Here is a 13,160-nt window from a genome sequence, read left to right on the forward strand (position 1 = left end):
ACACACGCACACACACAGACATACACACGCACACACATGCACACATACGCACACATATACACACACATACACACACCCATGCACACACACACCCACCCACATGCACGCACACACACACCCACATGCACACACACACACACCACACACATACACACACCACACACACACATCACACACACATACACACACACACATACACACACACACACACACACACACACACACACACACACCTGCTTCCTGCAGTTCTTTGTAGAATACTATGTCACTCGTGTTTCTCACATCATGATGGTGGCAAATAGACTGTCTTAATAAGGAACCACTAAAAGCCGGTCGTGACCAGCTCCAAGTTACTTCATATTGTATAAAATGGTGGTTTCTCAGATTGTACCTTGCTGAAAGACTATTTTGAAAGCTTCTTTTGACTCCATTTTAAGGATGGAGGACAACTATGCACCTGGGTGGACATTTGAAAAAAATTGGAACCACTCATACAGCACTGATAAATCACTTACTCCTAGGAGTACACAGAATGCCATTCTGTTAATTTATTGGTGAGAATATAGGGGCATGTGTGCTTGTTACTATCATATCAAAGAAAAGCAGGCATAAGAACTTAATGGACCTACCAAACCAAGGAAAAGGTATAACTACCTCACGTGAAAACCATAAAAATGTGTACATCTAGGATGATCCATGTTGACTTCAAGGGACCTGTCACCTGACCACCTGGTATGTGCATCAAAGACCAAGAGGCAGAGAACTTATCACTATCCCTGAGCTTCAACCTGGTTTGGACCCAGTAAGGCCTGTCTGTTTGTCAATATAGACATGCCATCTATCCTTTCATACACATATAGACATGGTTCTGTCCTCTCACCTCTGCAGCTGGGAGCAATCCTGCACTCCACTCCTACACAAGTAACACTCATGTCAGCATGGCTACTGCTTCAGCTCCGATCCTGATGCTGATTTGGCCCCTTTTATTTCCATTTCTATCAACCTACTTCTTAAACTTTTGTCTTTTACTCTCAACAGTCACTTTATAACATATAATTTTGTGTGCATGTGTGCATATGTGTGTGTTTACATGCTCGTGTACATGTGTTTGTGTGTGCTTGTGTGTGTGTGTGTGTGTGTGTGTGTGTGTGTGTATGATGTGTGATTTGCAAGGAGTTAATATTAGTAATGACCATTGAAGTAAAATAACTTGTGTTCATGAGTCTGGAAAGACGGTTCAGTAGTTAAGAGTTCACACTGGTCTTGCAGAAGACCCAAGTTCAGTTTCTAACACCCAGGTCCAACAGTACACAACCACCTGTAGTTCCAACTCTAGAGGAATCAAAAGCCTCTGGCCTCTGTGCTAAATTGACTCACCTGCATGTACCCACTGGAAGACATACAAACACACTTTCACATATACACACGATTAAAATGATAATCTTAAAAATGGAGAATCTGTGCCACAACACCAGGGAAAAGCTGTTCATCTTACAAATTTGTGCCACTGAACCCCCATCACCACGTGAATTTACTGTGATGTAAGAGGTTCTGCCACTGTTTGTGTTTCCAACAAAGTATGTTCACCACACACATTGTAGCTCTCTGTAGATGCCAAGGAAAGTAAACAAGACTCACTTATGTCTACCGTTCCCTGAGACAAAGGACAGGCAATGTCATGACTGGTTACAGCAGTGTTACCAAAAGAAGATGCAGCCAATAGCCGTACTCCACAGCAGAATGCAAGAAAGTACTCTCTGTGGTGGCTGCACACTAAAGGCATTTGAGTGGGTTTATAACTTGAGTGAGCAAATGGAAGCTAGTTATTTCTGTGAACTCTTAGTAGACATCCTATATGTTCTAAGCTTGTGTAGCAAAACGACTTAGAATCATCTTCATCAAAACATAGTGTGAAGCCAGATATCAACACTTCCTAATAAAATTCTTTATATTAGTTGCAAAATAAGATGCTATAATAATGGTAAACACTTCAAATATTTATTAGATAACAATAAAGCACAAAGTTCCTCTAAGTCATTGCTAGAAAGATAACATGGCAATAGCACTTTAAAAAAACAGACCAAAACAAGAAGAATAAATTAAATTAAATGATTATTCATATTAAATATGCATTTTGGTAATGGGTTACAGGAGTGAAAGATACAAAATGATCATAGAAGCTGCTTAAACATTCCTGTTGGTGTCAGAGGAAATGAGATGAATTTCTCTGGAATAACAGCAAAGAATATGAACACATATACTTGGAACTGTCCTGTTTGCTTCTAATTTCAGCAATTCACTCAGTAGAAGCTGGAAAACCCATACCCTCCACAGCATGAAGGGTGGCAGCATCCATATCCATAGCCTCCGTAGCCAGAGCCATATCCATAGCTTCCATAGCCAGAGCCATATCCATAGCCTCCATAGCCAGAACCATAGCCATAGCCTCCATAGCCAGAGCCATATCCATAGCCCAGTTTGCGGATGCTGTTACATCCACAGCCATAGCCTCCATAGCCATAGCCCAGGCCTCTGAAGCCTCCATAGCCATAGCCCAGGCCTCCGTAGTAGCCACTGAAGTAACTCATAGTGTCGGGAGTGGTAGGTTTGTTCTGCTGTTTAAGATGAGATCAATCGTGAGTGTGAGCATCAGCACCTACAGCAAAGCTTATATACCCTGGGCAGAGGATGTGCTAAAGCCTGTGCCCCTCCTTTGTGTCATTCCATGAATTGTAATTGCCTGAGACAGCACATTCATCCACTGTCATTTGACCAACATTTGTTAAGAATGTTTAAGCTTTATTTGACTACTTTGTGAGTTTGTCTCAGAATTTATTGCTTCAACCTTATTAGACCGAGTCATTGTGTCTTCCAAATGCAAAGATACAGAATTTAAGAGAATTTGCTATTATTAGACAATACCAAATGCATTAAGTATTCTTGGATGGAAATTAAAATTTTTCTAGAGCATTTTGTTGGGGGACATTGTTATATTTTGAGCCCATGAAATTTGGAAAATAGCCTAGATCAAGATGGAAATGTATCAATGTTTTCAAAAGGGTCCCATATTTTGTGTCATGTGAGGCAAATACTTTACTCACTGTCAAGAGCCATAAACTGTCACCTGATTTCTAGAAGTATAAGATTTTGAGTATGCATGATTGTCATATTTATTTGGGGATTTTACGTTCAATTATGCAATATTTATTTTTGTTTAACAACATACCGCAATCAAGTTACAAGTGGAGAGAGAGAGACAATGACAGTGATTAAAATTCCATTTAGCTTCTTGGCAGAACTCTCGCTCTCGCTCCTGCACCTTGTCTCCACAGGAAATCCAGCTTCAGGGCTCCTGCAGATGACATCTGTGCCTGCTCTATTCATCCTGTTTTGTTCATCCTGTTTCTTTCCTTCTCTAGCTATTATTGGTAATTTGTGTCTTTCAAGTCTCATTTCAAGAATCACCCAACTTCAATTTCCCACTGTATATCTCTACCCAAATGAAGGGATGAGGAGATAAAATGGATTTGGCTATAGCCTACTCACTCAAGTCAATACTACTTAGTTCTCCACACTCAGGATAAGGCATGTGCCCTTTCCATCACTTTGCCTTTCTGTGCTCTTCTGTTGTTATAGCCGCTTTTAGGTAAAAATTTGAGGTAATGTTTTCTACAATGCCTGCTGAACCTTTCTAAAATATTAATAATGTTATTTATTACTTAAAGCATATTTTAAGACATAAAATCCTCTTCACATTTAATAAGGCTTGTAAGACTCAAAAAGATCTTAAATTCAGTAATTGTAAGGCCCAATCAGAGAAGGGGAGTGGATAATAGAATACTTTTTCAGAATATTGAAGGCTTGGTGTTCAATCTCCCCTTGGCTCATCCCGGTGAGGTGGCAATGCCCAAGGCTGAATTTGAAGTTGACCAAACCTCACCCACATGTAGCCACATCTTGAAAGCTGAGTCTCATATAATTTATTTTATGACTATAATTACACTGTTAAATTTTTCTTTATATTTATTATAGTTTTGAATGACATAGGTTTTAAGACTGTAACATTCCAGTTATGATTATAAAGGGACACATCCTTTGTTCTAATAGGTTTGTTTATTTGACCTTACCTTAGCAGTCAGTTGGCACTCGAAAAATTATAGGAATGGCATATATGACTACCCATGATATTAAAGCACAGACTAGTCAGAGAATAACTTAAGCAGCTTATCAGATACTCTAAGAAATATTTTCAGTCTGACATGAACTCCAGCCATGTTTCTGGTTGAGATAGCAATAAACCTACACTAGCCTTTCTCCTGAGGGTGTGTGCTACTCTAGCTAAACTTCATTAAAAAGCAGGCACAGCCTTTTGAAACTGCAGCAAGACACTGACATCTCTCACGCTCACGCTCATGAACTACATACTGGAGTTATAAACCCTACCCCTAACTTTCATAATGTTCTAAGCAAGTCTATGATTTTGTGCCAGGCCATCTGGAAGGATGATTTAGAACTCTTAACCACAGCTAAGAATTTCACACTACTGCTCTGGTACTCCGAGTGTGTAATTTGTTAACTGCATTTTCCCCAATATTTTGAAACATGAGTTTATCTTATATGTAGAAATAGTATGGGAAACAAATGACAAGCCCTTCAGTAATTTGTTTAATGCTAAATGTATCTTCATGAAAGAAGATACAAAACTGTGCTGGGCAAAGTTTACTTCTCCATTAAAACAAGAAAAAGTATTTTGAAGAAAATATAACAAAACACTATTTTCTATGAGCACAAGACAAAAAATATTTTTTGCAATATCTGTAGAGAATTCTATTTTTTTCTATCCATTCATTGAATCATAAGAAAAATTATGCTGTTATTACTTGTTTAGATATGTCAACTCATGACTTACATAAGTTTTTACTCATTTTTATGGATAGAAGGGTAAAAATATTCTCACTGTATGGAAGTGTTAAACTTTTACAAATGCAAAACATTTCCTCTCAACATAGAGATTGATCAATAAATCTTAAAGAAAACAAAATTGTTATAGTATTGACTAAACTTAGAATGTGAACATTAGTGATAATTTATTTTTCTCCTTTACAGCCTTATGCTAACTATTCATGGAGGGTATTATCCTATTTAGAAAGAAAATGCCTCCCGGAAAATCCTATGATACTTGGTCAGGTTACAGAACTAAACCTTCAACAGCATTGCTGAGTTCCATTTCACTCATTTAGCCCATAGTGGTGGTCCATCCCAATTTATAGCAGCATGGTCATATAGCAGAAAGTTCAGGTCATAGGAAATGTTCACCTAGAGTTGGATTTTAACATTGCTGATTGGTTAGTTATGTTCCCAAGTAGGTAACCTGTTGATTGGTTGATTCAATTCTCCATTTCAACAAAATAAGCTTTTTAAAGAGGCAAGTGTTAACACAGGTCATGGTCTGACAAAACTTCCAAACTTATGAGGTAAGGTATAATACTTCAGTACTTGTATTCAGCATGTGTTGGTCAAGTCAGGGTGATCATATTTCTATCTCCTTACTGTTTCATTGCTATTAAAGTATACCCCCTCTGTTTCTCTCTTGCTCTGTTTATATCTATCTATCTATCTATCTATCTATCTATCTATCTATCTACCTATCTCTGCATATATGCATATTTGTGTGTATTTGTGTATTTATTTACATATATATTCTTATATGCATTTTGTTGTACTTAACATACATCAACAATTTTTACATACAAATGAAATGAAACAAACAAAAATCATATTTCAATTTCTTATTGAATCATTTATTGGCAACTGAACATAAACTCACTCTTAGTCTCCAAGCTTAAAATGTAGACACATTTTATAAATGGAGTCTTTACCATTCTATGATTTCACCTGCCCAGGTGGCTTAGGACCATCACAGCCACTTGACTAGGATTTCTCAGAACACCTAGTCAAGGATTCAAATGCTGAATTACTAGAGCAGGATTTCAGTAGAAGCTGGAGAAACCATATCTTCCACAGCATGAAGGGCGGCAGCATCCGTATCCGTAGCCTCCATAGCCAGAGCCATATCCATAGCCTCCATAGCCAGAGCCATAGCCATAGCCTCCATAGCCAGAGCCAGAGCCATAGCCTCCATAACCACAGCCACAGCCCAGTCTCCGGATGCTGTTACATCCACAGCCATAGCCTCCATAGCCATAGCCCAGGCCTCCGAAGCCACCATAGCCATAGCCCAGGCCTCCATAATATCCACTGTAGTAGCTCATGGTGTAGGGAGAGGTAGGTTTGATCTGTTGTTCAAGGTAAAATCCTGAGTGTGAATGTCAATGAGTGTTAGGGGAAGCTTATATACTCTGCTGAACATGTGACAAAACCTGTGGGCACTGTTTTCAATCATTCCAAGTTATTAATGTACTAGGGACACCTCATTAATCTGTTTGCTAACACAAAGGGAGGAATACAACTCATTAAAATGTTTTAGCTTGCTTCTCTGCCTAGTTAGAATGCCCTTGAACTCACTGTGTCCCTTTTTTATGAGAAAACGTCAATGCCTTCAAAGTTAGAGACTTTAAATTCCTGTAATAGAATTCATTATTATGCTTGTTATATCATTCATATTGGTAGCCTTTTTTCTAAATATTTTCTCATTCCTAATTTTGTTTCATTCATTTAGATTGCAATATCTAATATCCACCTAGTTGTAATAAATGATCTTGTTTAAAACATTTAAACTTTCCATAATCTTCCAATGTGTTTTTCAGATTGACAAATGAAGCATCTGAACTCTTTCAAAAGGAGAGGATATGTTTCAGATGAATGAGCCTAATCACGATAGATACACAAAAAGAAACAGAAAACTGTAGGCAGAATTAAAAACTATTTTTACTTTATTCATCATCATAAAAAATTTCTTGGCTTATCAGAATACTAAAAATTTAACCCCCAAACCAAAGGATTATCAAGACATTAAATTCATTCTATAACCAGCCTAAATAGATTTTTCAAATATGTTCCCCTTATACCATTATCCATTTTATCATTTCTAGAGACTGGATTCTACCTACAGTGTTATCTGAGCTCCTCAAGATCCTTGCTTACGACTTCCCCTCCTCTTCCCCATATTCTATGCTGCCATCCTCTGTATCAAGCCACTCTTTACTTCATAATTTGTCTTTATTTTCTATTTATTATAGTACCAGCTGGGTATTTAGTTAATGACCGTTTACTTTTTAAATAGGCTTTCATCTTTTTATCCACATACCTAAAATTATCACAATACCTTTTCCCTTACATTGTATTTCCTACAGTATATGCATTGTTTGCATTATTTTGTCTTAGAAAATGAGCTCACAAGAGTTCAAGACATTACTTACTTGTAAATGTTTGAATATTTTAGGAAGTGTTGCTATACTTTTGGGGTCATGCACTATTTTAACAGGATGCTTTAAATTTCTCAGGACTCATAACTCTCCAAATATGAGTGACAATGTTTAACCTACTGTGTTGCAAAGAAGAATGTGAGCAGAGACTGTCACTTCTCTCAGATTTCCCAATCTTAACCTTAAAAACAGGAAATCAATCCAAACTTATTTATCATTGGAATACAATCATATCCTAGGCTTTGGGCTTTAATTAGTATTTCACTTTATGTGACATTAAATATATACCAGAGAGTACTTTGTTTTATTTTTTGTTTTAATTTGGAAATAGGATTCTTGATAATATCTTTTCTCAACTGGATTAATCAACTCTTCTTCCAAAGAAAACAGTCATCCTGTTGGGCAAAGAAAACAAAAAACAATGAATTCTGTCTCTTGTAATTCTGTACAGCTTGTAGTGAGTAAGCTGTAAGTAAGCTTTCTCCCAAGTAAAGTGGGATTCAAAATGGCCTACAACTTTCAAATGAATATTTAAACTAATGTTTTTCCTTCAGGGAAATTCTTTTGCTGCTTTACTCAAGTTTATTGTACTGTTTGTTGGGGGGAAAATATGTAGGAAAAAAAATCCCTTTCTCAATGAGTCATTTTTTAATTTATTTTTATTTTATGTGCACTGGTGTTTAGTCTGCACATATGTGAGAGTGTCAGATCTTGGAGTTACAGAAAGTTGTGAGCTGCAATGTAAGTGCTGGAAATTGAACCTAGGATCTTCTGGAAGAGTAGTCAGTGCTCGTAACTGCTGAGCCATCTCTCCAGCTCTTTCAATGAGTTATTTTTAACTCCAGCATCAATAAGTACATTGAAAAGTTTAAAGAATCTTATGAATGCTGAGGCAAATATGACAGGTGTGTGCACATGACTAAAGACTCATTCATGTTATCGTTATTATGTGCATAATGCTGTGCACGTATTAGAAGAGATATTACAAATGAAAGCAAGCTCAACTGTGGTACAGCTCTGGATTTATTTTTACAATTTCAAAGAAGCAGCAAGTAATATATAAATGTGTCCTGCCCCTTTGTGTACATACCCACGTAAGTACAAACCTACATGCTTATGGATAAAGAGTAAACGAAAGTCATTAAATACATGCATCAAAATACCAAAGCTAGATATAGTGATGTATGAACATTCACCTGTACTCAGGGGACAGAGACAGTACCTTGGAAAGTGAGGACTTCATTGTGAACTAATGCATGTTTTTAGTTTAATCTAGGAAGATTTCACAGAATGGTGAATTTTGGTCGAGATGTGCACAATGGTAAACAAACAAGCAGGATAGATCATTCTAGTGATGTGATGGGAGAAAAGTCAATGGGCTATCCATAATGAAATTGTAGAGATCAGTTTTATTCTCATATAACTCATAAACATACAAAAAATAATAGATAGTGTAGCATGAATCTTAGAGAGTCTTATTAATAAAATCAAACCCGGGGCCAGTTATTGGGGTGAAATGCTGGATGGTCAGAGAACCAGAACAAGCCACAGCTAATCTCACCTGGCCAACTTCTCAGCTGATCTTGTTTCTTCAGCCTGGAAGCCTCTGTGTCCTCACATCCGAATGGTTCTGGCTGAACTGTGCTGCTCAAAACCTAAAAGCTTAACCAGCCAAATGCTTCTAGTTTCTGATCCTCACGCCTTATATACCTTTCTGCTTTCTACCACCACTCCCTGGGATTAAAGGCTTGCTTTCTGGGATTAAAGGCATGTGTCACCATGCCTGGCTGTTTCCAATGTGGCCTTGAACTCACAGAGATCCAGAGGGATTTCTACCTCTGGAGTGCTAGGATTAAAGGTGTGAGTGCCACCATTTTCTAGCCTTTGTATCTAGTGGCTGTTCTGTCTCTGACCCCCAATAAGTTTATTAGGGTGCACAATATTTTAGCACCACAAGATAGCTCCAAATGTAGTTCTGGGATGAACTCAAAGACAGGTGTTTGGATTTCAATTGCTTCTCTATGATGTGGATTAAAAATAAGGGTGTCCTGTCATGGAGCTGAAGTGAAATAAGATAAGCAGTCAACTGAACAAGTGTAGCTAAAAAATTGCAAATTAAATGTGAACTAGCCTCTTATGAAAAACTACCCTGTTTAATTAATAACATAGATCAATGGCACATTTAATTATCAAATAAGAATGTACAAAAGAGTGGGGTGAGACCACAGAATTCAAAATTTTTCTTGCATGGGTAGTTTATTTTCCCAGTATGCTTAATGATATGGCTTAATCTAAAATACTTTACTGATTTATATTTAAAGGGCCAATGTTACTGAATGTATGAGTTGAGAAACACTTCTCAATGTAATAAAACATGTGTAACATATGAATATATAGTTATGTTGACAGCTGCTTCTTGTTGACTTGAATATGAGTATTACCTAGTGAAAGAAACAGGAAAATATTGCTTATTGATCTTACTGAAGCTGTCTGTTAGTTCACTTCCAAACTATCTATTATTTGTATGTCTATGGCTCTCTCCTTGATAATGGAATTGTCAAGATTCATCAGCATGCATACATAATTAAATTTATGAACAGAAATCATATTTTGTTTCCAAATTAGAATGATTTATTAGAAGATGAAGAGAGATCAAATCAGTTACAAACAAAATTAAATAATTCTGGCATCATGATGTCATTGGTGTTATAAACTGAAAATTGTGTGACATACTCGATTTTTGTGCACAAGTAACACCATCATGAACTCAGTTGTAGAACTGAGGGACTCCATCTTTGGAGAGTTCTCTTATTGTTCAGATGTTGAATATAAAAATAATTTAAAAGAGTCTGGAGATTTCATATCCTAGGCATGAAGGGTGGCAACATGTATCTGCAGCCTCCATAGCCAGACTCATAACCAAAGTTTTTACAATGACAGCCCCTCCCTAGACTGCAAGTGTCTCTGTATCCATAACCACAGCCACAGCTCTAGACTCTGAGGCCTCCCTGGCTGCAATCTAGGCTGAATAGTAGTTACCATACTTGTTCATGGTGTTCAGAGAGGCAAGTTGGTCTGTTCAAGACAAAATATTTAGTGTGACAATTGAAATATGGTCACATATGTTTTTATACCCTACCAAGCAATGAGATCAAATATTTCTCATTTGCTGTCAAATTTTCATGTAATTCTATGTTTCATGCTTGGCAGAGTCCTAACACATGAAGGAACCATCCAACTCACCACATTGTGTGAGTTTTCACTGCTTTCTGTTCATGGTGCTTCTGAAACCCACTTTCATGGAAAGAAATTTCTTATTTCAAAATCTAAACAGAGCTGTTTATAGACAAACCAAATAACAGAGTTGTAGTACTATATTGAAATTACATATCCCTTGATACCCAGGTTTCTTTGAATTACTCTGCTTTGCTTATTATTAAATGAAATAATATAATTAAATTAAATTTATCATTCCACTCCAAAACCATCTTATACCTCACATTGGGTTTCTTGTCAAATGGTAGGAAACATTTAAAAGCTCTGAAGCTATCAGCCAACCTGCTGTGTGCAGCAGTAGTTAACTTCAAGGGAAAAAGCTGAAATGTATTCATCAGATTTTCATCTTCTTTTATTATTATTTTAGAGCGTTGTTCCTCATAACCAGTAACCTCTATTTTAATAATTGTTGAAAAATAAAACTTTTTTATCTATAAACATGGCATAATTTTTTAAACATGAAAGACAGTTCAAAATAATTAGAGATCTGTTTTTAAGCAGTATTACAAACCATTAAAAATTTACCTTTTTTATAATGATTTCTTTTCCTGTCTATTAGATATCCAAAGTATTATCATGAAGTACAGATTACAGTCCCCTCACCTACACTGTGGCCACTACTATCTCACATCCTCTGATCCATTTTTGCCCTTTTTATCAGTTGCTCTGAGTGCTCAGTACTACAGATTTCTCTCTGGGACCATCAATTTTCATTCAAGACTTTTTATTTCCATGTAAAATTCATGATATCATACAGTAATACATAGCTGCTTTCACCATAATCATTTTTATTTTCCTTCCATTTGCCTATTATATGCTTATTTACAAGATAATAGCTAACTGGTGCCTCATGAAATAATAAATATTTATTGGGATCTCAGATGTTGAGAGTATTCTGTTACAAATGACTGTAAAAGTCAGCAACCATTTACACTGAAGATGTCTTGAAAATCTCCAAAAAATAAGCAAGGTGTAAAAAGGTAGAATCAAAAAGATAATTGAGATGAAAATGATTTTCAACCATCCCTAAGATACCAATCATCTGTATAAATGCTCAAGGTTGCTGTAAAGTTTGCCTAATCTTGACTCACAGATGGCCTCAAGGTTGAGTATAAACATAAGTGACCTCTGTTCTATGTCTTTACCCATAGAGATAATTTTCATAACCTTTAATTTTACCACTGCTATCTGTGAAGATATCTGTTATCTGTGAAATACCAGACTATTTTTTACATTTGTGTTAGAGGACACGTGATGGTTTTGATCATTGTTATCTGTCACTGTCGGCTACATATTTGTGATATCTGGCTTCCATACTGCCTCTCACCTGTAAATACATGCCCATGCATGCACGCTTGTGTGTGTTTGTGTGTGTGTGTGTGTGTGTGTGTGTGTGTGTGTGTGTATGCTCAAGCACACACTTGCATACATCCAACATACAGGAATTTTTAATATGACACATTAGTATTTTTCTATGTTCTTCATTTTTATTGTTTATCCTAAATGATAAACAACATGATAATTTGAATATTTTATCCTCATTAATTCAAGCTGAAGCCACAAACCTACAAATAAATCAAGTAGGTTTTAGGATGTCACATTTTACTTACTTATTACTATTAATAACTAGGAAAATAATATCTGTTGTTATTACCTGTCAAAGAGTGTAATTTTCCAGTAGAGTCACTGGAATGCATTACTCTGATGAAGTCCAGTAAAACAATACACTCTGAAAACGTGGACTCAAAGAAGTTCACTATAGCTGGGTGAAGAACACTTGGACTAAAGATATATATATATATCTTTCATATATATATATGAAAGATATATTATGAAAGAGGCTAGAATACATATATATATATTTTTTTAGAAAGAGGCTAGAATTATGAATATGAAAAGTCAGCTAATCCTTGTGAATTCAAATGTCTTGATTGGGTACATTGATGAGTGGATCTATTTTGAAATGAAATAATTTATTTGAAAACATTCAGTAAACAAAAACATAAAACAAGAGCCAGAGATATCATTTCCATGAACAAATGATTAAATACTACATGTGTGTGCTGATTTCTAGTAGAATAATTTATTGCAAACTAAACCAGATTATTCTATACATATTGAAGTAGGGAGTGTCTATAAACATGTTCAGATGATTAGCGCTCTTAAAACCTTGAACTATTCAGATTCTCTTGGCTTAGTCCACAGTGATATTCATTCAATATTTGATTGATTGGGTTAATCTTCTCATGGTCTCAAGTGTTTGTTTCCCAAGCAAGCCTTTCAGTAGAAGGTGAAGAACCCATATCCTCCACAGGTAAGTGGACAGCTGTAGCAATACCCATAGCCTCCATAGCCAGAGCCATATCCACAGCCACCAAAGTCACAGCCATAGCCCAGTCTGTGGAAACTGCCATACCCACAGCCATAGCCACAGCTCAGGCCCCCAAAGCCTCCATAGCCATTGTCCAGGCCTCCATAGTAGCTGTTGTAGTGTTTCAT

The 13,160-nt window shown here is 36.5% G+C and overlaps 3 protein-coding genes across 6 annotated transcripts; all 3 read right to left on the reverse strand.

The window, feature by feature from the left end:
* Positions 1 to 2,300: 2,300 nt before the first annotated feature.
* LOC128111595 (keratin-associated protein 16-3-like) lies at positions 2,301 to 2,588 on the reverse strand. Of its 2 annotated transcripts, XM_052739842.1 has the most exons (2): positions 2,525 to 2,588; positions 2,301 to 2,419 (listed from the first exon to the last, which is right to left on the reverse strand). In XM_052739842.1, the coding sequence occupies exons 1-2, from the start codon at positions 2,586 to 2,588 to the stop codon at positions 2,301 to 2,303; spliced, it is 183 nt and encodes a 60-aa protein (XP_052595802.1). The 2 variants fall into 2 exon arrangements, with proteins under 2 accessions (XP_052595802.1, XP_052595801.1); XM_052739841.1 differs by having other exon boundaries at positions 2,301 to 2,588.
* Positions 2,589 to 5,990: 3,402 nt separating this feature from the next.
* On the reverse strand, positions 5,991 to 6,272 carry LOC128111596 (keratin-associated protein 16-3). 3 transcript variants are annotated; one of them, XM_052739845.1, is made up of 2 exons: positions 6,215 to 6,272; positions 5,991 to 6,109 (listed from the first exon to the last, which is right to left on the reverse strand). In XM_052739845.1, the coding sequence occupies exons 1-2, from the start codon at positions 6,270 to 6,272 to the stop codon at positions 5,991 to 5,993; spliced, it is 177 nt and encodes a 58-aa protein (XP_052595805.1). The 3 variants fall into 3 exon arrangements, with proteins under 3 accessions (XP_052595805.1, XP_052595804.1, XP_052595803.1); XM_052739844.1 differs by having other exon boundaries at positions 5,991 to 6,055; positions 6,137 to 6,272; XM_052739843.1 differs by having other exon boundaries at positions 5,991 to 6,272.
* A 6,669-nt stretch (positions 6,273 to 12,941) lies between these two features.
* LOC128111450 (keratin-associated protein 19-4-like) lies at positions 12,942 to 13,160 on the reverse strand. Its single transcript, XM_052739716.1, has one exon. It carries the CDS (start codon positions 13,158 to 13,160, stop codon positions 12,942 to 12,944), a length of 219 nt encoding a protein of 72 aa, XP_052595676.1.

Source organism: Peromyscus californicus, unplaced genomic scaffold, assembly GCF_007827085.1.
Source record: "Peromyscus californicus insignis strain IS unplaced genomic scaffold, ASM782708v3 Scaffold_16__1_contigs__length_79575227, whole genome shotgun sequence".
Taxonomy (NCBI): Eukaryota; Metazoa; Chordata; class Mammalia; order Rodentia; family Cricetidae; genus Peromyscus; species Peromyscus californicus.